Source organism: Acinonyx jubatus, chromosome A1 (genome assembly GCF_027475565.1).
Source record: "Acinonyx jubatus isolate Ajub_Pintada_27869175 chromosome A1, VMU_Ajub_asm_v1.0, whole genome shotgun sequence".
NCBI lineage: Eukaryota > Metazoa > Chordata > Mammalia > Carnivora > Felidae > Acinonyx > Acinonyx jubatus.
Genome location: NC_069380.1, coordinates 65,813,094 through 65,835,469, shown reverse-complemented (window position 1 = coordinate 65,835,469; position 22,376 = coordinate 65,813,094). Strand labels below are relative to the sequence as shown.

The 22,376-nt window shown below is 42.1% G+C and overlaps 1 protein-coding gene across 4 annotated transcripts in view; it reads left to right on the top strand.

The window, feature by feature from the left end:
* ABCC4 (ATP binding cassette subfamily C member 4) overlaps positions 1-22,376 on the top strand; it is a 370,199-nt gene that overhangs the window by 343,595 nt on the left and 4,228 nt on the right. For all 4 annotated transcript variants that reach the window (XM_053217139.1, XM_027065098.2, XM_053217143.1 and 1 more), the window contains 3 exons: positions 2,824-2,996; positions 3,428-3,533; positions 12,368-12,502. In XM_053217139.1, coding sequence (XP_053073114.1) covers positions 2,824-2,996; positions 3,428-3,533; positions 12,368-12,502 — 414 coding nt within the window. The remainder of the gene's footprint in view (positions 1-2,823; positions 2,997-3,427; positions 3,534-12,367; positions 12,503-22,376) is intronic.

The following is a 22,376-nucleotide window of genomic DNA, read 5'->3' as shown; positions in this document are numbered from 1 at the left end:
CCTACATAATCCTTATCTCACTCAAATGGAACGGTAATATTCTACAGTCAGATAGGTCTTCAGATTCTCCAGTTGTAACTCCCACTTCCTGTGTTCTGCCTCTCTCGCCTTTTTCTCGGTTCTAGTACTTAATTATAACTTGAATGTGTGAAAACACTACAGAGGGCCTTCATGTTTGTATCATTCTTATAATCAACCCTGATTCATAAATGAAGAAATGTGTGTCTCAGAAAAGCCTGTTTTCTGGGAAACCTGTTTATTCTTCTTCAGGCAGATATGGGCAACCCAAAGGAGGATCAAAAACCAGACTAGTGGTGAGCTGTCATCTGAGTCAGGAGCAAGCATGAGGTTCTTTCTTCAAAGTCAGGCTTATACAAGTATTACAAAAGTCAGCTCAGAAGACAGAGCTGATAAAAGCCTTGGTCAGTTTCCATCACCTGGGCTATAGATTGATGAATGGGTGTCATAAAAAGAATCACCCATGAGCCCTCCTCCTTGTAGTGGAAGAGGTTGACTAAAGGGACATCTTCCACTTCATAATTCTCAGTGCAAGGACTGGCCCCCACTACCCAGATCTTCCTCTTTAGATTTTATGTACCTTTCATGCTAATGCTGGGTACCAATACTGTATTTAATCCTAACTCACATTGCCCATTTCTGGGGATTGGACTTTGATCAAAAGCACAATAATCCCATTCACAGAAGTACTTTCAGCATTTAGGATGTTGTAAAAACACTGCTCACTCACCCTTGTGTTTTGTCATTTGACATTGTAGTTCTGTGTCCCTGCTTATTGGCCATCACCCTTTCATCCGTTGGTCTCTTATTTGAAACGTATTTACTCTCTGTTCTTTAACTCCCTAGTGGAGCCTGAGTTTGGTCTTGTTAAAATTTTCCCAAATGAGTATTCATTGAGCTGAGCTTTACCACTGTGTGGTTTCAGTTTATCTTTGGTGTTTAAAAATAAAAGTTTGTTTTTTGGAACTTACAGTTTTATGAAGATAGATTAATATAAGCACTATCTAAACTCATAGTCGGGAAATAAGATGTGATGTTGTGCCCTATTTTTCATGAGTTTTCATTCACTGCAAAACATTTACGAGATTGAAGTAAATGAACTTGACTGGTCTAGCAGAATGGATTAAATTTGGGAAAGAGCCATCCCCCAAATAGGTTCCAGATTTGCTAATATATGAGCTGTGGTTTGCCATTGTTTGAATTTTTTTTTTAACTTCAAAACCTTCCAAAAGGTAAAGTGCTGACAAGATTATACCTTTAGAGAACCTTGCTTCTTGCAATAAAAATTTTTTTTCTTCTCTTTAGTGTACTAACTCCTATACAAAATGTATTTTGGGAAGCTTGACTCAACCGTAACAATCCTTTTAACTTTTTTAAATGATTTTTTTTTAACGTTTATTTATTTTTGAGACAGAGAGAGACAGAGCATGAACGGGGGAGGGTCAGAGAGAGGGAGACACAGAATCCGAAACAGGCTCCAGGCTCTGAGCTGTCAGCACAGAGCATGACGTGGGGGCTCGAACTCATGGACTGTGAGATCATGACCTGAGCCAAAGTCGGCCACTTAACCAACTGAGCCACCCAGGCGCCCCCTTTTAACTTTTTTAAATGTTTAGACTACATTGAGAAAAATGGCTTCATTTTTTGAGCGATTTCCTTAATTAATCCCAAGGGGGAGGTTCCTCGTGGGCATCATGTGGCAGGGATGGGGGACACTGAGATGATTTCTTTTCACGAACTTTATTGAGAAATAATTTTATATGCCAGAAAATCCCCTCATTATAAGTGTGATTCAGTGATTTTGGTAAATTTGTAGTTAATCATCATAGCAGTCCAGTGTTAGGACATTTCTGTCACCATCCCAAAATTCCCTCTTCTCTGTTTACAGTTAACCCTCTGCCCCAAGCAACCACTGTTTTTTGCTTTTTGTCTTTGTAAATTCTTTGTTACCTTTTATCTAAAAATTATGAAGGAACATTATTAATTATTCCATATTTTACTTTGAGAATAGCATTATTTAACATAGTACATATTTCTCAATGCATGAACAGATGATGCCTGCTGATGGCAACAGAGAAGAGTCTTGATTCCCATTAAGCTTGTGCTCCTGGGGCACCTGAGTGGCTCAGTCGGTTGGGCTTCTGACTCTTGGTTTCAGCACAGGTCATGATCTCACAGTTTGTGAGTTTGAACCCCACTCCGGGCTCTGTGTTGACAGTAGGAAGCCTGCTTGGGATTCTCTCTGTCTCTGCTCCTCTCTCTATCTCTACCCTGCTTGCGGGTTCTCTCTCTCTCTCTCAAAATAAATAAACCTAAATTTTTTTTTAAATAAAACAAAATAATTAAAAATAAACAGGGGCACCTGGGTGGCTCAGACAGTTAGCATCCGACTTCAGCTCAGGTCATGATCTCACAGTCTGTGAGTTCGAGCCCCGTGTCGGGCTCTGTGCTGACAGCACAGAGCCTGGAGCCTGCTTTAGATTCTGTGTCTCCCTCTCTTTCTGCTCCTCCCCTGCTCATGCTCTGTCTCTCTCTGTCTCAAAAATAAATAAAAACATTAAAAAATTTTTTTTAAAATAAAAGAAATAAAAAAAATCCATGTGCTCCTAAGTCAGAGAATAGTTCTGGCCTGAGTTGACACAACCATCTTTAAGTAGACAGTAATTAGAAGTAACTCTCCCATTCACGTGACTGGACATATAAGATGTGTAAGAAGAACTAGAACTTCAGAGCTCTTGTGTCTAGTGGGCTTGTCTATGTCAGTACTACTTTGTTAAGAAGAAGTCCTTCTTTCTGCATCCACAGGTGCAGCTTAAAGAATGCATCGAAGATCTTCCTGGCAAATTGGACACCCAATTAGCAGAATCAGGATCGAACTTCAGTGTCGGACAGAGGCAGTTGGTGTGCCTCGCGAGAGCCATCCTCAGGAAAAATCGAATATTGATCATTGATGAAGCAACGGCGAATGTGGATGTGAGGTACAGAACTGGGGCCCATGAACCTTGGAATCCAAACTTTAAATGTGGTAAATGGGAAACATTTAATGATGCTGAGAAATGTTTCCAGGTACTCTCTTTGTCCCAAAGGTATCATTGGTAATGTTAATTTTGGAAAGCAGGAAGAAACCAAAAAGAAGTTATACGGTGATAACGATATTATTAGGCATCCTAAGACAGCTAGATTTCCTCAGTGCTACTCTTGATAGTTTCAAGCAAGTGGAGGGAAGCATATTTAACATCGTCATATGCAAAACAGGAAACTTCTGAATAGGTTTTCTTATACTCAGTTTTTTAAGAACTATCTCATGTTTTTGATTTTTAAAAACATTATGAAAATGTCATGATTGTTTTAGGGCTTAAGTCTGCTTCTCCTATCTTTACTGAACTAAATCCAACTTTTTTGGTTCCAGAACTGACGAGTTAATACAAAAAAAAATCCGTGAGAAATTTGCCCAGTGCACTGTGCTGACCATTGCACACAGGTTGAACACCATTATTGACAGCGACAAGATAATGGTAAGACCCTCACCTGTGACTTTCCAGTTTTTTCCATTTATGTTCAGTTTTTCAGCTTAACCTTCCTTATACAACCTGATAGAAACCTCTAATAAGTTCATTTTCTGTTAATTTTTCCTCTCATTCCTGATAGTGACTCAGATACTTAACTATACCTTCAGAATGTGCTATTAAATAAACTAATGATTTCATATTTGCGTATTAAAAGTTTATTTGAATTGTCCTTTTCCTTTAAGATGGCCAACCATGAAAATCTTTCAAATTCAAGATCTGGCCTCTTCTTACAGAGGGGTAAAATAGTACTTCTGACCATGTCACAGTTGTTTCAGTGTTTTGGATTCTCTTAATCAAAAAGTTACCGTTTCATTTAGGCTGCCAGGATGTTATTGGGTAACTTGCAGAATTTCTTGTCTGTCAGGATGTTTACAAGATGCACTGACAAAGGGGAGTCTATGAAGGGAGAAGCCGTAGTCAGAAACACAAAGTATTTCAACAGAAAGGATTTAATGTAGGAATTGGAAGGCTGGAAAAGTGGAAGAGAAAAACTGGGATAATGATTTTAGGAAGCAGGTACTGAGCCCCAAGACAGATCTCTAGACCTGAGAACTCAGAGGAAAGACCCTAAAGACTCATGCTCAGACCTCCAAGGAGAGTCACTGCCCAGCCGCTGGTTACATTTGTGGGGGACTACAATGAGACTAGTTCTCAATGTGTGTTCTAATGGAAGAAGGGGGGTGGTGCCAGGTCCCGGGCCCCAGGTGATGTTGCAGGAGCAACATAGGCCATGGCGACCATTTGCTCTGTGTCTCACCTTCAACACCCCCTTCCCCAAGTGCCCCCTGCTGGTGGAACCCAACAGAGCACCAGCCGGCCAAAGCTCTCTGGAATGTGGTTTGCAGACAGCAAATGAGCTGAGAGTGTAGGAAAAATGGTGGGTCTGGGGCTGAGACTAGGTGACCAAGCAGCAGGTCTCTTACACAGCACAGCCAGGGACTACACACAAGGCAGGCTTCAAGCTTTGGTCTCTGGAAATCTGTCCAGTATCTGCCAGGTTTGATTGGCTTTTTCTTTCTTAGCAATTCAGTCCTTCCTTCCTTTTCTTTTTTCCTCCCTCCCTTTTCTCTCACCCTATCCTCCTATATTTTTTCTTCTCTTTTCCCTCTTTTGCTTGCTCAGTTTCAGTTATCTTAGGATGTGGTTTTATGAAATGATAAGGAGGCCATGCCTCAAAGGAAAACCCTTTGGCTACAAATAAGCCCAAGGAATGCACGTATTATTTTCAGGGTAATTCCCAGTCCATGGCAACAGGCTGATTTTCACCTGTCTCATGGATGCTGACTGTTGTTGCAGACACAACAGTATCCGGTGGTGCTTTGATTAGTGGTGAGAAGGTAAATAAAGAAGGCCTACACAGCGTGTGAGAGGCAACAGATAGGGTTAACCAAGTTTTTGATGATCTGCACTAAACAGGTTAGTAATCAGTAATAAGCAGTAATATCCAAGCTTCCTTATGTCCAGTGAAAACAGAGCTGTCCCTTTTGACTCTTCGGGCAGTTTCTGGAATATTGCCTCCCACCCCGTTTCACATGCATTGTCAGACGGGATCATCAGTGGGGGCAGTGAGAAGATAACCGGACTCTCCACAGTGAAGCAGTGCCTTCAACCTTGGCGCTCCCCCGGCCTAGACATGTGCAGGAATGAGCTCCGACGAGGTTGACGTCAGGAGCTGGGTGTTCCCAACCAAAGGGATGCTGTAGGCTTCAGGCAGCATGGCTGGTGTGGACTAGGACACCTAGAACTAGGAAGCAAGCCACTCCAGCAGACTTTTGTGAGTGACCATGTGACATTCCATGATGGCAGGACAGTGACTCTTAGATTCCAGAAACGTTGTGTGGCATTGGTAGCATCCTTATTCCTTCCTTTTGAATGGAAACTGGAAAAATAACCTTTGATTTCTGCTTGCTACCTGTCACTTTGTTCTTGTCTCTCGGCTTTGTATTTCACAGATTGTCCCCAGAAGCCTCCTTTTTCTGCAATAAGTGAGTGATGCTAGAATTTTCCCTGTTTGAAGTGCTTTGCCAGGCTTTGGTTGCAGTGGCAGAAAGCTGGCTTGATCTCCAGCTTAGTGAAGAGCACCTTCACATCAAACCTTTGCTCCTAAATGTACCATATAGATTTATTCCGAGGTTTTGGTATTACAACATTTTGGTGGTAGTAGTTTCTTTTTATCATCTCATTCTTAGAAGTACTGCCACCTTGGAATGCGGGATCGTTTAGGGAAACAGCAGAGAAGGACAGAATTTGACAGACTCGTCAGCTGGTCATTCCTAAATCTTGTTTTTGGTCATTCCTAAGCCTTACCCATTTGCATTACCCATCAGCATTTGACCCACACGTGTGAGCTTAAGTATGCCCTTAACCAGTGCGCCTCATTGCCGTTAGCAAAGTATGTCTGTGTGTTTAATGCTTCCCGTATGAGTATCTCCTGATAAATTTCAAGAAGCTCAGATTTTTCTCTCTGGGCCAGGGGTCTTTGTCCAGATCCTTAAAGTGGTTTTGCAAAGCAGTTTACAGCCCCTCCCGTCCTTTCGAACCTGGCCCTGCTGTGTTCTCTTTCTTTCCTTAAAGAGAGAGTTAAAATCACTTATTAAAACTGTCGGTTGTCTTTTGGTTCAACGGGATGTTGGTGGCTTAGGCTAAGGCACCAGCAGTGGAAATGGTGAGATGGTTGGATTAAGGGCAGATAAACGACGGTGTGATAGGCGGAGCCTGGGGTGTGAGGGAAGGGGCCTGAGATTTGGAGGAGTTGGGGAGACTGAGGGAGAAGTCAGTTTGGAGACAGGAAGCACAGGGTTCCTTTTAGAGTCCGTGACCATTGCTGGGAAGGACCTTACTTTCCATGGTGGGCTCTGTGTGTTCCTGTGGGGCTGCTGCTCCCACTCCCAGCTCCAGTGATGAGGGACCTTCAGTCCAGCACCCCCCCCCCCCACCCCCTGAGAGCTCGTCAGGGACATCACGGGCAGGTGAACTTGGCCACCTGCTTACATCTTGGTCAGAGCTGGTTTTGGTTTGCTGACTCCTTTGACAGGGAATGGCAGGATGAGACCTCAGGGGATCCAAGTGGCACTCATTCCCTAGTTCATCATCAGGGAATCGTCCTCTGTGTTCCATCCACACCAGGGAGAAGCCTTCTGTTTTATTCTAGAACTTCTGATTACTAGTTGGCTTTTAGTCTAGCAAAACACCTTAAATAATGTTCCTTCTTGAACCTTTGATTTTTGGATCAATCTTTTTTTTTTTCTTGCTGGCTTTAGAAATACCCATTTCCTTTCCAAAAGCAAGTGATCATCTGTTCTGTTATTCTGAAAGCTTTAGGGACATAAAGATGAGTCACTCAGCAGCAAGGCCTCCTGCTCCAGAGGGTGGCGGTCGCTCACGGAGGGGCTGGGGAAGTGACGGATGCTAATGAAGGGCATAACCACAGCCTTGTCATCGTAAAGTCGTGTAATTGCACGTGCTCACGGTGTAATAATTACATTTTGTTGCACTGGTGAATACTTCTGCACAAAGACGTATGGATATGGTTTTGTTTACTGTAAGTAAATCAAACAAAAGGCTTGTTGGGAAACAACTGTGACCTAATTAATAGCTTTGTTTATGTGTTGGCTCTCCAAAGGGATTTACCCAGTTTTGGTTCATTAAGCGCCATTAATGTGTTAGGCTTAGAATTCTATTTTACAAAGATGTTCTCTCAATTTTAACTTTATTAAACATGATGTAGTCATAATGACAGCTAATTTAATCTTCCTCATTTGCTCAGTTGCCACAAAACAGTGGAGCAAGACAGACAAATTAGAAATCCTCTTTCTCCTAATACTCACCACTGTCTCTGCGTTAAATACAGCTCTTCTCTGTAGTTTTAGGATTAGCTGGTTGCTTGTGACCTGCCGTCTCTTCAGCCAGTGGCACAGCGTTTTTCTCTCGTCTCTGTGTCCCCTCAGTCCTCACTGCACCCCGGATTCTCCCTGGCAGCAGCAGCAAAGGAAACACCGGCAGACATACAGCTGGTGCAACAACACTGTGTCTCTGCTCAGCATTTTCACTCCCAGGACTTAGGGGATCTGGAGAAGGAAAGCCAGGGCTGAGAAACCCAGATTCTACCTCTCTGCTTATGAGCCACCTTACAGTTTTCTAATCTTTACCTCTCATCCTAAACTCAAGCCTCTTTTCAGTAGAGTTTTCCCCAGAGAAATCAAACCCACACACTGCTGTCCCATACCCACCTGGGAGAGCACAAACACACCTCAGAGCTACCTGGAGTTTTATTTAAATTCAATTTTTCACCTTCATGGAACTTTTGATAAGCCTGTATCTCAGAACGTCACAGAAGAGAAAAGCTCCTTAAAAAAAATACACCAGGAGATTTCCACTCATGTTTTCAGAGGGAAAAATAACTAACATGAAGCACAATCCGGAAGAAGAAATACTTTGGGAAAGGAGGTGTGTGCTTCCATACAATAGCAGGAATTTGGGGAGTCGCTGTGGCAGTCGCTGTGACCTGGCCTTCATCTTTCCCAAGTCACAATGACTGACCATTTCAAGACCTAAGAAAGGGTTTTGAGTAACACTTGCCACCGTATCTTATCACAGAGAACCTCACAGCCATCCACCTTACCGGTGAGGGACCCAACCCAACTCCCAAGCTTGGAGAACTGTCCCTGTGCCCCTTTGTCTCCAGGCCACCAAAAGCAGATGTCTGAAACTCAGATCTTCCCACTCTGCTTGCTGTTAAGTGGGATCTGCCTCTGTTGCTTACTGCCGATCGAAAACTTCCAGGCATCTCTTTCCTGTTGTCAGGTTTCTTCCACCCTGTCCTGCACACCCCCTCCACACCCGCCTCTCCCTGCAGCCACCCCACCATCACTGATACAGCATCCTGGTGTTTAAAATGGATTAGATTATTTTGCAATGGGTCCATTTAATTTTTATATCTAGGACAGCTCCCTGCCATATCTGCAGATACACAGGCCTGATAAGCACATCTTCATGGAGTTTATGTAACTGACTGACTCATCCAATATAATGGATTTTTCCTTAACCAGCGAGAGCGCGCGAGTGATTTGAGGTTGGCGTTCCTGGAGAGATCCTGGCACCATAGGATTGCTCTCACACCAGTTTGAATGTGTGGTTTCATTTGTAGTTTAACTTCGGTTATAGGGGGCGCAGCGGGAGATCACAGGAGCCTTTTCTTACAGTTACAGAAGATGTTAAAGATAAAAACTCAAAATTATACCTGTTTTTCTGTACATAAAGAAAATTTGGAGGGGCGCCTGTGTGGCTCAGTCGGTTAAGCGTCCGACTCTTGATTTTGGCTCAGGTCATGATCTCAAGGTTCGTGAGATCTCCTGAGGTCTAGCCCCGTGTTGGGCTCTGCGCTGACAGTGTGGAGCCAGCTTGGAATTCTCTGTCTCCTTCTCTCCCTGTCCCTCCCCTGCTTGTGTGTGAGCATGTGTGTGCTTGCTCGCTGTCTCAAACTAAATAAACATTTTTTAAAAATTGGAGTTACTTTGTGTGCAGTTATCATAAAAGACCTGGAATCTTTGCTCAAACCAGTAAATGTAAAGGCAAAATGTGTACAGTTCTGTTCCAGGACTTTCCTCAGTCTGCGCCCCGAGGGGCTCTGTAGCGCCTGGCCTGAGTCCTGGCGGCTCCACACTCTTGTTTCTGCCATTGCTTTTTTTTTTTTCTTCTTGCAGTATAGACACTTGCAGTCTTTCTTCTCTCTCTTAGTACAGGCTCCCGAATGTCAGGGGCTGTGGCTTAACTCTCTTGTGCCTCTTCCCCAGCATCTGTCATGATGACACGAATGCATTTAAGTATGCGATAAATGTTTGCTGAACAAATTCAGGAATTAATGAAAGTTTACTTATTTTCCTCAAATGTGTTTTTGCCACATATTACTTGTTCTTTATTAATCCTGAAAGTTTAATAAAATTGGTTTTCTTTTTCTGTGAGTGTCTACCAGGCACACAGTAAATAATGTGAGCCCCAAGTATAATAAAAATGCAGTGGGGAATGTTTACATTTATAGGCATATTTTCTTAAGTTATACAAAGTTAACGTAAGGTATTATACATATAGAAAGGTATCTTAGAAAATTGAAGTTAGGGGCGCCTGGGTGGCTCAGTCAGTTAAGCGTCCGATTTCAGCTCTGGTCATGATCTCACAGCTCGTGAGTTCAAGCCCCACATTGGGGGTCTGTGCCGACAGCTCAGAGCCTGGAGCCTGCTTCAGATTCTGTGTCTGTCTATCCACCCCTCCCACATTTGTGCGTGTGCGCGCTCTCTCTCTCTCTCTCTCTCTCTCTCTGTCTCAAACATTAGGGGAAAAAAAGAAAATTGAAGTTAAAATTCTCATCTCCCTTATATCGTATCTGATAATAAATAATCTAAATGTCTTTCTCTGGGAACGCACATGGAAAGAATAGGGGTTCGGACCTGTGTTTGAATCCCACTTCCACCATCTACTGATTCCGTAGCCTCAGCTAAGTTACTTAACACTTCTGCACCCTCAGTCTTCATCTCTGGTTGTGAATTTCTGGACAGAATGTATCTTGCTCATCTTTGAATATCCTATTCTTAAAACAGTGCTTTGAAATTAGGTGTCAGTATTTCCTGGATGGATGGATGGGAGAATGGAGGTTAAGAAGGAAAAAATGATAAATAGGTGGTGGGTGGAAGGGAGGGAGGGAGGAAGGAAGGGAGGAAGGACATTATGTACCCTGTGTACCTTGAGAATTAACAGCAATGTCTACAATGCATGTAGTACAATGAGTGTTCAATCCACAGCTATTTTCTTCTTTTCCAAATTCAAAAGACCACTATTTTAGTTACGAGGTGACTTTCTAAAATATTATCTTAAGGTAGTTGTTCTTTGTTAAATTGCATTTATATTTAATACTCATAAGGCTCAAAGTATTTTGACCAAAATAAATCTTTTGGTCATTTGTATTGTTAACTCTATTGCTTTTTAAGAGCATTAATTTTTTTCTGCCTCTGCCTTTTCAGACACTGGTCAATTCTGAGAACTGCTCATCTAGTGGCATTTGTGTGTTTTTAGACGGTAGGAGAGAAAATGGAAAAATGTGCTGTTCATTCAAATTTGAATAAAGTAGGAAGTTGGACAAGGACGAAATATCAGTAAATAGTTTCATTCCATTAAAAATTACATACAGTCTTGATAGTTGGAGGACTCCTTTTCCACCAGCTCTGGTGATTTTTAAAAGTTGTTGCTTTTGCAGAATATCAGGTTCTTCATTGTATGAAGTAATTTGATTCGCTTATTTACTTAGTCTTCAGCATGAGAGAAACCTGTATTTTAAAATTGGTTTTTTTCTTCTTCTTCAACATCAGGAGGAGTGGCTATGCTCTGTAATGCTATGCTTAAGTAAAATTACACATTTGGGGCATCTAAATTGGATGCCAAATTATAGGATGTTTTAATTATTATGTGGATGTGACAGATTCAATTATTCTTGAACTCTTTTGAGAAAGCTGCCCTTAGCAGTGATTCACAGTAGTAAACAAAAGATTAACAGGAAAATGCCCGTTATGAGACTTAATAAATGTTTCCGATTAAATACCACGGGACAGAATTAACTGCAATACCTAGATGTGGACAAACAGCCTGTGTCCGGCTTAAGAGTTTCAGCATATTCCCTTAAGATAAATTTACTCTAAATACAGCCTAAATGAAGAACTAAGTACCACTTGACATCAGAACTGTTTTCCTAGGTGCATCATCTGGGCCAATGGTTTCAGACTCTTTTCTTCCCTCCCACACCATTAACCAGAGCTACTAATAAGTAGAAATGCAGAGTTAAGAGCCCCTTCCTCTCCCTTTCAATTTCCAATTAGTGGACATATTAATGAGCAATAAAATGGCTTGAAAGGCAGGCAGCCGAAGAAAGAGAGAAAAGGAAGCAGGAAAGATACTTGTGCAAACAGATGCTCAGATCCTCTACAATTGAGATTGGGCTGCCCCCGTGTGCTGTGCAGGCCATGATCGCTGGAATTTGGAGCTCAATTTCTTAATTACTTCTTTAGTCTTATCCAGAGAGAAAATTGGATTTCTAGAGATTTCTTCTGTGCAGAGCAATTATGCTAAAGCTGCTTAGGGAGCAGCTCTTTTAGCCAGCCTTTCACTCCCAGAATAATAAGCTCCCACCAAAGCCAACTTCAGGATGCACCTTAATCTCGCTGACGGGTATTTTGTCCCCTCTTACCAGCTGACATATTCCAGGACCCTAAAGAAATTCCAGAAGCATTTACTCCTTTTCCAGATATTGCTCAGATTCTGTCAGACCAGCTTAGCAGCTAATTTGCTCTCAGGTCACTGCCATCTGGCCTGGATGACATCACCCTACTTTTTCATAAGTTGAGTTTGATTTTCCTAAATCAAGAAATTTCCCAACTCTGAATGTGTGTATAAATAACCCTCAAAGCTCAGAGTCTGAGAGCTAAAAGCACTAATAACAACCCCAAAAGCCTTTGGCAGAATATAAAACGCCACAGGACTGCTGAGTGCCCATAATCATAGTCTAAAACTTTCATTTTCTTCCTTTCCTATAACATTATAATAATAAAAGGTCGGGCTAGGCCTTTGTCTGCCTAGTAAAACAGGGTAATCAAACTGTTTAAACACCAGGCAGGCCTACCACCCAAATGGATTCTCTCTATTCTCCTTCTCCGGCCCCTTTCCGAAATATTGTCTGGCTTATAATATGTTACTGCAAAACATTGTGTGCTAATGGGTTTCTTTCTGCTGATTAACAGGTTTTGGATTCAGGAAGACTGAAAGAATATGATGAACCGTATGTTTTGCTGCAGAATGAAGAGAGCCTGTTTTACAAGATGGTGCAGCAGCTGGGCCAGGCAGAAGCTGCTGCCCTCATCGAAACAGCAAAACAGGTAAGCGGGCCGTGAGGAGCGGTAATTAAAGCTCATCTCAGCCCTTCACTCCTCGCAATCTGGCACGAGGGGTGCTCTAACAAGCACCCTGTGCCCTTCTCAATTATAAGCCTTCGGAGACAACGCTTCACGACTGGGTCTTAACAACACGTCCCAGGTTGAAGTCAGGTCTGCTGAGAATGGGCAGAATTGGTGGGGGAGTGGGGGTGCCCCTGGTGCGCATGCTCGCGTGCGCAGGCACGTGGGGGCGCTGCGGGGCACAAGCACCTGTGCCCAAGAGGAGCGAGAGATCCGATTCTAGAGAGATGTCACATGTTGAACTCCATGCTTTCAGATTCTCATGTGGCAACAGAACTTCCACATTTTGCAGGCCCGTTACATTTCATTCTAATCGGTGCTCACATTTGAGTTGCAAATACGGTCAAGGCACATCCAGGAAATTTTGAGAGTTTGAGAAAAAAAGAATGTGGGATGTTGTCCATTGGGTCTAGAAATATCTAGCAGGGAAATGTGTAGGTTGCTTTTCTGTTTTATAATTTGCAAAGAAAACCACATGATACGCTTCTTGCCCAGGTTTCTCCCTAATTCGTGGTGGTTTAGAAGAAGGCCTAGTTACCCCCTTGTGCTTCCTCTGCCTTCTAGATGATGAAACGGTCATTGGGATGATCAAGAATCTATGTTACCTTGGGGCGCCAGGCTCCTGCTCGCTCGCTCTCCCAAAAATAAATAAACATTAAAAAAAAAAAAAAAAAAAAAAAAGAATCTCTGCCACCTTAACGCTATAGTCTGAGTGGTGCTTGGAGATGTACAAAGCATTTTCACAGAGATGATGTGTGTGCAAGTACTAAGCACTATACGTGGTGCTGATGTTCAGTGAATACCATTCAGAGTCGGGGGTGGGAGGGAGGGGAGGGTGGGTGATGGGTATCGAAGAGGGCATCTTTTGGGATGAGCACTGGGTGTTGTGTGGAAACCAATTTGACAATTTCATATATTAAGAAAATAAATTTTAAAAAAATTCAGATTATCTGGTATCTTTCCAATAAGTAATGTATTTTCTCATTCTACACATGTGATGTGAAAACTGCGGCCCGGCTTAAGGGACTTAGCCAATGTCCTGCAGCCACCTGTAACTCTTTCTGATACAAGGTGGGAGTTGGCTTGATGGAAGGAAGAAAGGGAAGTCAGGTGTTCTTGCCCCTTGAGGTGTGTGGTTGGGATGGCATGGGATCAGTAGTCTTGAAGCTCCCCATCAGAACTATTTCTCCCTGGGCATTATAATCATAGGTGCATTTTTCTGTTCATCCTTTTCTGCATTTCCCAGATTTCCACTGCAAGAGAAAATTACTTGTGTAATATCTTAAGTATCTATTAAAGACAACAGGAGAAAATCTGTCCCAGTATCTAACAGCCCTTGTGTGTGAGAGATTTATCCAAAACACAGCTTAAGTTCTCTTCTGTCACTGTTTCGTCTCATCCCTCCAACTCAGAAATAACGAGCTGTAACTGCCACCGTTCGTAGAACATTTCTTAAAATGCTGCTTCATCCTCAAAAACCGTTCAGTAAATGTGTATGTGTGCCCGCAGTATCGTGCTGGGGACTAACAAACGTGTCAGATGTATTTCTTAGATATCCCCAGTATAATAAACCCAAGAGCTGAGAAGAGCAGAGATGCTCCGTTTATGTGCTGAGCAGTTTGGAGGTGCGGGATGAGGCTCTGACACTCATCGTGCGCCGTGTGTGATGTAGGTTCTCTTGTCTTGGTGCCGGTGTAAGAGGCTGGGAATCTGAAGGGTGCCTGCGTGGCTCAGTCGGTTAAGCATCCGACTTCAGCTCAGGTCATGATCCCACAGTTCGTGGGTTCGAGCCTCACATTGGGCTCTGTGCTGACAGCCTGGAGTCTGCTTTGGATTCTGTGTCTCCTTGTCTCTCTGCCCCTCCCCACTTGCGCTGTCTGTCTCTCAAAAATAAACATTAAAAAAAAAAAAAAAAAGGCTGAGACTTTGAGAGGGGAAGGAAATTGCTCAGAGTCACACAGCTGGCTGGATAATTGGCAGAATCAGAGTTTACACCCAGGGTCAGGGATGAGGAAATCTGAATTCTGAACTTTTCGTAAGTACTTCCATCGTACATGAATGTAGAGAAGCCAGTGTACTACTTTCAGGGCTGAAATGCAGAGACTGTCACCAACTGGATGTCTCCCAGTCGGTGCTTCTTCCCTCGGAAGACCCAGGCAGTCAGTCATTGGGGATCCCCTGTATAATCTCGTAAAACAGCCAGGAATCTTACAAACCCCTTTGTTCTCTGACCTCAGGCATTTCACATCAAACAGATGTGTCCCCACCTACGTGTCAAAGCCTCCGTTTTAAAAATCTGTTATCATTGTGTATCATCAAGGCGTTGAGTAATGACAAATAAATCACAGATGGGTCCAGATAACAGAAGATGGTATAGTTCAACACCCTCTTTTTACAAATAGGAAGCTAAGGCCCCTTAGAAGTAAGGTGGTCCTATATGTAGATAACTTACGTTAGCTCTCATTTGCAGCAGACACAGAATTAGACATCTGCTCTTTTAAGAAATGTTTTAACCAAGTGTGACATACGTACAGAAATGCTCAGAGGTTGCAATTAGAAACCTTGGGATTCCTGGTCCTGTAATCTTGCACCTAACATAACAATATTAACGGTGCTACATTCGTATAGCTCTGTATCATTTATCTTACGTGGTTCTCACATGTGTGAGTTCACTTAATCCTCCTGGTGGTTCTTTCTTATCCCACTTCATGGACAAGGAGACTGGATTGAGAACTCACCTAAGGTCAGAGCTGGTCAGTGGAGAGCAGAGGGCTAATTGCTGGGTGAAGCTGAGAGTTGCTGTGGTCCACATGTCCAATTTCAAAACCCTGCTCCTTTTCTCATGTGGAATCCAACGTGGGGCCAGGTTTACATAATGGCAGCACATCCCTCTGGGATCTCAGAGGCTCAGGTCACCTCTTTGGAAAGACGTAAGGAAATACGTATCCCAGTTGAGTATCTTCTTGACATTACTTCTGCACATGCTTGGACATCTTAGAGCAGGCTGTCAAATTGTCAACTTTTTAAATGTACAGCCATCAAATATGAAAGCATCACTGAGAATGATGACAGTAGGAAGATGGGTATAAGTTAACAAGCTTTCGGCTCCTGACAGATTGGAATCCGTTTCTTTGAAAAGAAAATGCAACATCTAGAAAAAGGTACTTCCACGTCAACGTTGTCTTGACCACATAGTTGTTTCTCTTCAAATGTTGGTATAGGCAAGCGTAATTACTCTCGTTGACCCTCAGAGATGATCTGTGGAATAGTAGAGAAAGTACTTTTTAGGTACATAAAGCGGGGAGGTGCGTTAGTCTTCTAGGGGCTACCCCATCAATACAGAATAGGTGTCTTAAAACCACAGCAATTTGTTCCTCACGGTTCTGGAAGCTGGAGTTTTGAAATCAAGGTATCGACAGGGTTGGTTTCCTCTGAAATATCGCTCCTTGGCTTGTCGATGACCATCTTCTTTGTCTTAGTGTGGTCTGCCCTCTGTGTGTGCCTGAGTGCTAAACTCCTCATACAAGGGTACCAGTCAGATTAGATTAGGACCCACCTCTGTGACCTCATTTTAACTTAACTGACCCTATCTCCACATACAATCACATTCTGAGACACTGAAGGCTTAGGACTTCAACATACAAATCTCGAGGGGACACAGTTCAGCCCATAACCGAGGTGAATCTTGTCATTCATTCTCCTACATGATGAAGCAGACCTAATTGAGGTTTTTTGGAGTTCCTTTGTTCCCAGTATATAACAGGTGCCATTTTATCTATTGGTGAAATCACCAGCTGTAACCCCAAAGTTAGGAAATCCTGATAATCCTATGTTCTAGGAGCCTGGACCAGTTTGAATTGGTAGAAACGCTTAGCAGCTCCATGGCCCCGTATGTCTCCTGAGGTCTCTGAGCTGTCCCGTCCTCACTTGTGCTGGGGTTACAGCAAGGCCTGGCTACAAGGATCAGATGAGACTACATGCTTTGAAGAATGCAGAGCCTTTTACAAATACAAGAGTTTTCCCTCTCAACAACGCAAGGGGATTGGTTTTTTAAAGGCTGTGGATTGAACCATTACCTCCCTAAAATAACAAATGAAGTACCCAAAGTTCTTCTAGGTAAGCTTTAGAGACTCTAAATTTGTTTTTAGTAATAATTTTTTTTTAACAGATGATATAAACTAATGCTATAAAACTCAAAAACTTCAGTTTTTAAAAATGATTGTTTTAGCTTGTAAATAAAAGGTAAGTCATCCACCCACTCTTCAGGACAGAGCCCTGACACCTGTGTTGACCCTTCTGCTGATACAGCCCATTTGTCAACACAGACTTGTGCATATATACTTTCTGTTTTGTGAGCACAAGTGACAGCTGTTTCTTACTTCTTTCAGTTAATGTATCTCATATTATATCAACGCATATAATTATCTTTTTTTAAAAGTTGATTTGTTTTGAGAAAGAGAGAGCACAAGTGGGGGAAGAACAGAGAGAAAGAGAGAGAGAATCCCACGGAGGCCCCGATGTGGGGCTTGAACTCACAAACCGTGAGGTCATGACCTGAGCCAAAATCAAGAGTCAGACGCTTAATCGACTGAGCCACCCAGGCGCCCCTGGTTATGTCATTCTTTTTAATGGCTACATAGTATTTATGCTTTCTCCACTCTCTTCTCCCCATTTTTTCCTTCTAATTAAGTTGTTACAGTTTAGTTTTCTTTTCCCAAAGAATGAGCTGGTAGATTTACTTACTGATTCTTGTACTCTGTGTTCCAGTTTATCACTTTCTGCTTTTATATGTGTTAATACCGTCTTTGGTTTATTTTATTGTGGTTTCTTGAATGCATTTGTTTTCATTCGTTCTTGTTCATTAATATAAATATTTTAAGGCAGTCAACTTTTCTCGGAAGACTGTTCTAGCTATATGCTATGCTATACGCTACTGGTTCTGGTATGCAGTGCTTTTGTCATAGTTAAGTTTTCAAATACAAATCTAAAGTTTTGTTTTTTTGTTTTTTTTTTAATTTTTTAGAGAGAGACAGAGCATGAGTGGGGGAGGAACAGAGAGAGAGAGAGAGAGAGGGAGACACAGAATCCAAAGCAGGCTTCAGGCTCTGAGCTGTCAGCACAGAGCCCGATGTGGGGCTTGAACCCATGAACCGTGAGATCATGACCTGAGTCGAAGTTGGACACTTAACCGACTGACCACTCAGGCACCCCTAAAATTTTATTTTCAATTTTCTCTTTGGCTCAAAAATTGAGAAAGGGGCCTTTAAAACTTCCTGGTGGTGGGGGTTTGTTTTTTTTTTTATGTTTTCTAGTTTACTCATCAGTGTTGATTTGCATTGCCTTGTGATCATAGAGTTGTCTATGCTGTTTCCACCCAGAAACAGTATTTGTTAATACTTTTCTTGTGTTCTAGTGCATAGTCAACTTTTGTGAATGTTTTTTTGTGTGTTTAAAAAGATGGACTAGTGTTTGTTTACAGTATAGCATTTAATGACTTTTAATTAGATTTACTTTAGTAATTACTTAGATCTTCTCCTTATTTTGGTCCATTTGATGTGACACATTATGTTAGTCTTATATTATTACAACCTTTCACTTTATAGTTCCTGTCATTTTTGCTTTGCTTGTCATTTTGGTTTTTAATTTTTATGTTCTCATTTTTTAGTCCACAGATATTCTTGACTTGGGTCTTCACTGTGAATTATATTTTCTTCTATTTTAAAGTGCTTTTCTTTCTTGGCTTCATTTAATGCACCTGGCCCTGAATGCAGGCAAGCTGGTTCAAAATTTCAGTTGAGTCTCCTGCTTTTCCCTTTGTTTTCATTCACCTGGTATATCTTAGTCTTTTAGTATCAGATTACAGAAATATTCCCTGTAAATGGCATATAGTTCAGTTAGCTCTGAGATTTAATCTTAGTCCTCCTTTTTTTAACAGATGAGTTTAGTCCATTTACATTTATTGAGAATCACCATACTTCTATTATGTTTTCAGCTTTTAGTGTTCCTTTTTTTTAACCTTTTAATTAGTATGTATTTTTTTTAAGATTAAAAAAAATTAATTGATCTCTACCCAACATGAGGCTGGAACACAACCCCAAGATCAAGAGTCTCAATCTCTACTGACTAAGCCAGCCAGGTGCCTCTATTTATTTTTCTTTGCTCATTGTTTTATGTGTGTACCTTTCATTTCTCCTGGGAACACCTTATTATTATTGATTCCCCATATGAACAATGACAACATCTCTTCCCTCTCTCCCTGTGCTCCCACCAGATTTTTGTTGTTTAGTTTTCCTTATACTGTTTACTGTCAAATCTTTAAAAATACTTAAACCTTTATTATTTTACTTGCTTACTTATTTTTAAAAAAATTTTTTTTAACATTTATTTATTTTTGAGACAGAGAGAGACAGAGCATGAATGGGGGAGGGTCAGGGAGAGAAGGAGACATAGAATCTGAAACAGGCTCCAGGCTCTGAGCTGTCAGCACAGAGCCCAGTGTGGGGCTCGAACTCACGGACCGTGAGATCATGACCTGAGCCACAGTCAGACGCTCAACCGACTGAGCCACCCAGGTGCCCCATTGCTTACTTGTTTTAAATGCTACTTTCTCTCTTAGTTGGCTAAACTCTGTCTTCTAGTATGTTGTTTTTCAGACTTTGGGTTGTGATCCAGTTGTGGAGTTATGAAATCTGTTTCATCAGTCATGACCTGCATTTATTAAGAAATGAGGTAGAGGGGCACCTAGGTGGCTCAGTCGGTTGAGCATCCAGCTCTTGATTTTGGCTCATATCATGATCCCAGGGCCGTGAGATTAAGGCCAGCATTGGGTTCCATGCTGAACTGAGTGTGGAGCCTGCTTAAGATCCCTCTTTCTCCCTCTGTCCCTCTCCCCCTCTCCCCCTTTCATACTCTCTAAAATAAAAAAATAAAACTAAAAAAATGAGAAAAGAATGGAATGGAAAGAAAAGAACAGTGTAACTGTCATAGTAATAGTAAATATTTCTTGGGTCTGTACTGAGTCTCAATGTAATATGAAATGTACTTACTCCTGATCTCATGGTTTGTGAGATCAGGCCCTGTGTTGGGCTCTACTTGGGATTCTCTCTGTCTCCTCTCTGCCCTTCTCCTGTTCATGTGCACACACGTGCTCACTTGTGCACGTGCTCGCTCTCAAAATAAACGTTAAAAAAAATGTACTTACTACTGTGGGTGATAGTCCAAACAAAAGGTTGGAAAACAGTGCTCTGTACCATCTTAAAGGAGGGTTCATTGGAGTTAGAATCCCCCTGACTTAACTGTGTGTGTGTGTATATGTATATGTGTGTGTGTGTGTGTACACACACACACACAATATTTGTACATATACATATATAATTTGCTGCGCCTCTAATTTAAATGCTTTGGCTATAAAATTCTTGGGTCCCACTTTCTTTCACTTAGTATGCTATAAACTTTGCTCTAAGGGTTCTCTCATTGTTTATTCATATGGAGCAGTCAAGTTAGACTTAACTTGATCTTCTTTCCTGAAGCCCAAAGGACTCTTTCTCAATTTTGAAGGCTGTTAGTTTTTCCTAGGGTATGATGTACCCTTTTGTTCCCTAGCTTCATGTCTTTTATTTCTGGAAGTTACTGGAATTATAGCTTTGAAGTTCTCTTTCTTTGGAGTCTCCTCTTTACACATATCTATCATGTATATGTTGTTTGTTCTTTATGTTATAAGGCTATTTTCTCCTTGATCCTTTTTAATTATTTTATTTTTTTAATGATTTTATTTATTTTTGAGAGAGAGAGAGACAGAGACAGAGACAGAGCACGATCTGGGGAGGGGCAGAGAGAGAGGGAGACACAGAATCCGAAGCAGGCTTCAGGCTCCGAGCTGCCAGAGCCCGACGTGGGGCTCAAACTCGTGAACTGTGAGATCATGATCTGAGCTGAAGTCTAGACGCTTAACCGACGGAGCTACGCAGGCACCCCTTTAATTCCTTATTAACTTCTAATTATGCTTGCTTTCTCAATTCTGTCCCCTGTGTCTCATCCTGTTTCTCCAGTGGTTGCTGAACTACTTTGTGCTGTGTTCACACAGCTGCCCTTTCTGTGATGCTTCCCTGTTCTCCTCCATTCCACTCGTGGCCCCAGTCAGCTCCTGCTTCATCGTCTCGTGTTGCTGTGCCACATTTCCAAACGTTCAAATTTCTGTTGTCCACAGGTTGATTGTTCTGTATTTTCTTTGAGTGTATTACATTATATTTTTTTCAAAATTTCCATTTGTTCAGTAAGTATTTATTTGACATGTGCTTATCTTGTTCCTTTTCCTCACTGTGTATTTTACAGATCCTGTACTACTACTAGAATGTTGTTGGTTGTTGTTGTTATTCCTACCACTCATCTTTGAATTAAGTGAGTTTTTCCTAGACTATATTTTTATAGGATGATGGTGGCTAGGGCATTATTTCAGGCTAAAGGGAATTCTGTCTGCTTAACGTAGAAGTTCCTTATGACAGAGGGAAAGAGAGAGAGAGAGAGAGTGTGTGTGTGTGTGTGTGTGTGTGTGTGTAAGCAAGAGAGAGAAATTGAAGATGCGTGTTCATTTAGCCTGTCCTCCTCCCTAGCCTGCAGAGATGGGCAGTTACTTGCATGTCAGTATCTCCCTTCTCCTAAGGCCTCATCAGTGTATATGCTTCAGGCAAAGATGGGGATTCTGTACATTCCTCATTGACTCACCTTGGAATTTGCCAGGTAGTTGGACAACTGTGCTCTCCCATGATTGCTGAGATCTCCGCTAGCTACTTCCTCTCTGTCTTACCACAGCCCCACTGGATCCAGTTGCATATGGCAGCCCATCCAGATATCTTGCCGTTTGGGATTTCAGATGAGTCCTGATTTCATTAAAGATGGGCTTCTTTTTTATCTCGTGGTATCCTTGCTGTTTAGGGTGATTTCTGAGACGATTAAGGGGAGGGAAAAATCCATTTCTGTTATCTTAAAAGCAGAGGTCTTCTCTAACTCTCTGGTACTCTTTAACCTCAACAACAGACCAGCCAGCGTGTACCTAACCAGAGTTAGGCCTGCCGTAAAGATGAGGTTGAGAGTTACCGGAATTGAGCTAGGGCCGTACAGTTTAGCGAGGGTGAACTGGCAAGAGTCTGGAGCCAGAAATCACCATATTGAACCAATGTAAATGAAAGGTCACTTGCTGGCTTTCACTCATGCATGGGCAGCTTTTATTGCTCTGTTGCTTTTAGTAAGATCTAATTCCGTGATGGTTGCTTTATTGACAAGCCAGCATCCATTACTACACCTTGTTTGAGCCTCCGTTAGAGCAACTGTAATGAACCAGACCCAAGAGAAAGAGGGGAAGAGGGACAAGAAGCCCAGAACTCACTGGGCATACGGTCTGCTTGCCCTGATCTTTAACTTATATGGTATTGTTCCTTTTAACCTTCACAACTGTATTAAGCTGGCATTATTGCCCCTTTTAACAAATGGAGGAGTTGACACCCAAGAGCCCAAGTGCCTGCTCAAAGTCAACAGTTAGTGAATATCAACTTTCATAGACTTTTTTTTTTTAAGTTTATTTCTTTTGAGTAGGAGGGAGGCAGAGAGAGAGAGAGAGAGAGAGAGAGAGAGAGAGAGAGAGAGAATCCCAATCAGGCTCCACACTGTCAGCGTGTGTCAGTGTGTCACTGTCAGCCCAGCGTGGGGCTCGAACCCACAGACCATGAGATCACCACCTGAGCCGAAATCAAGAGCCGCTTAACCGACTGAGCCACCCAAGTGCCCCCTCTCGTAGTCTGTT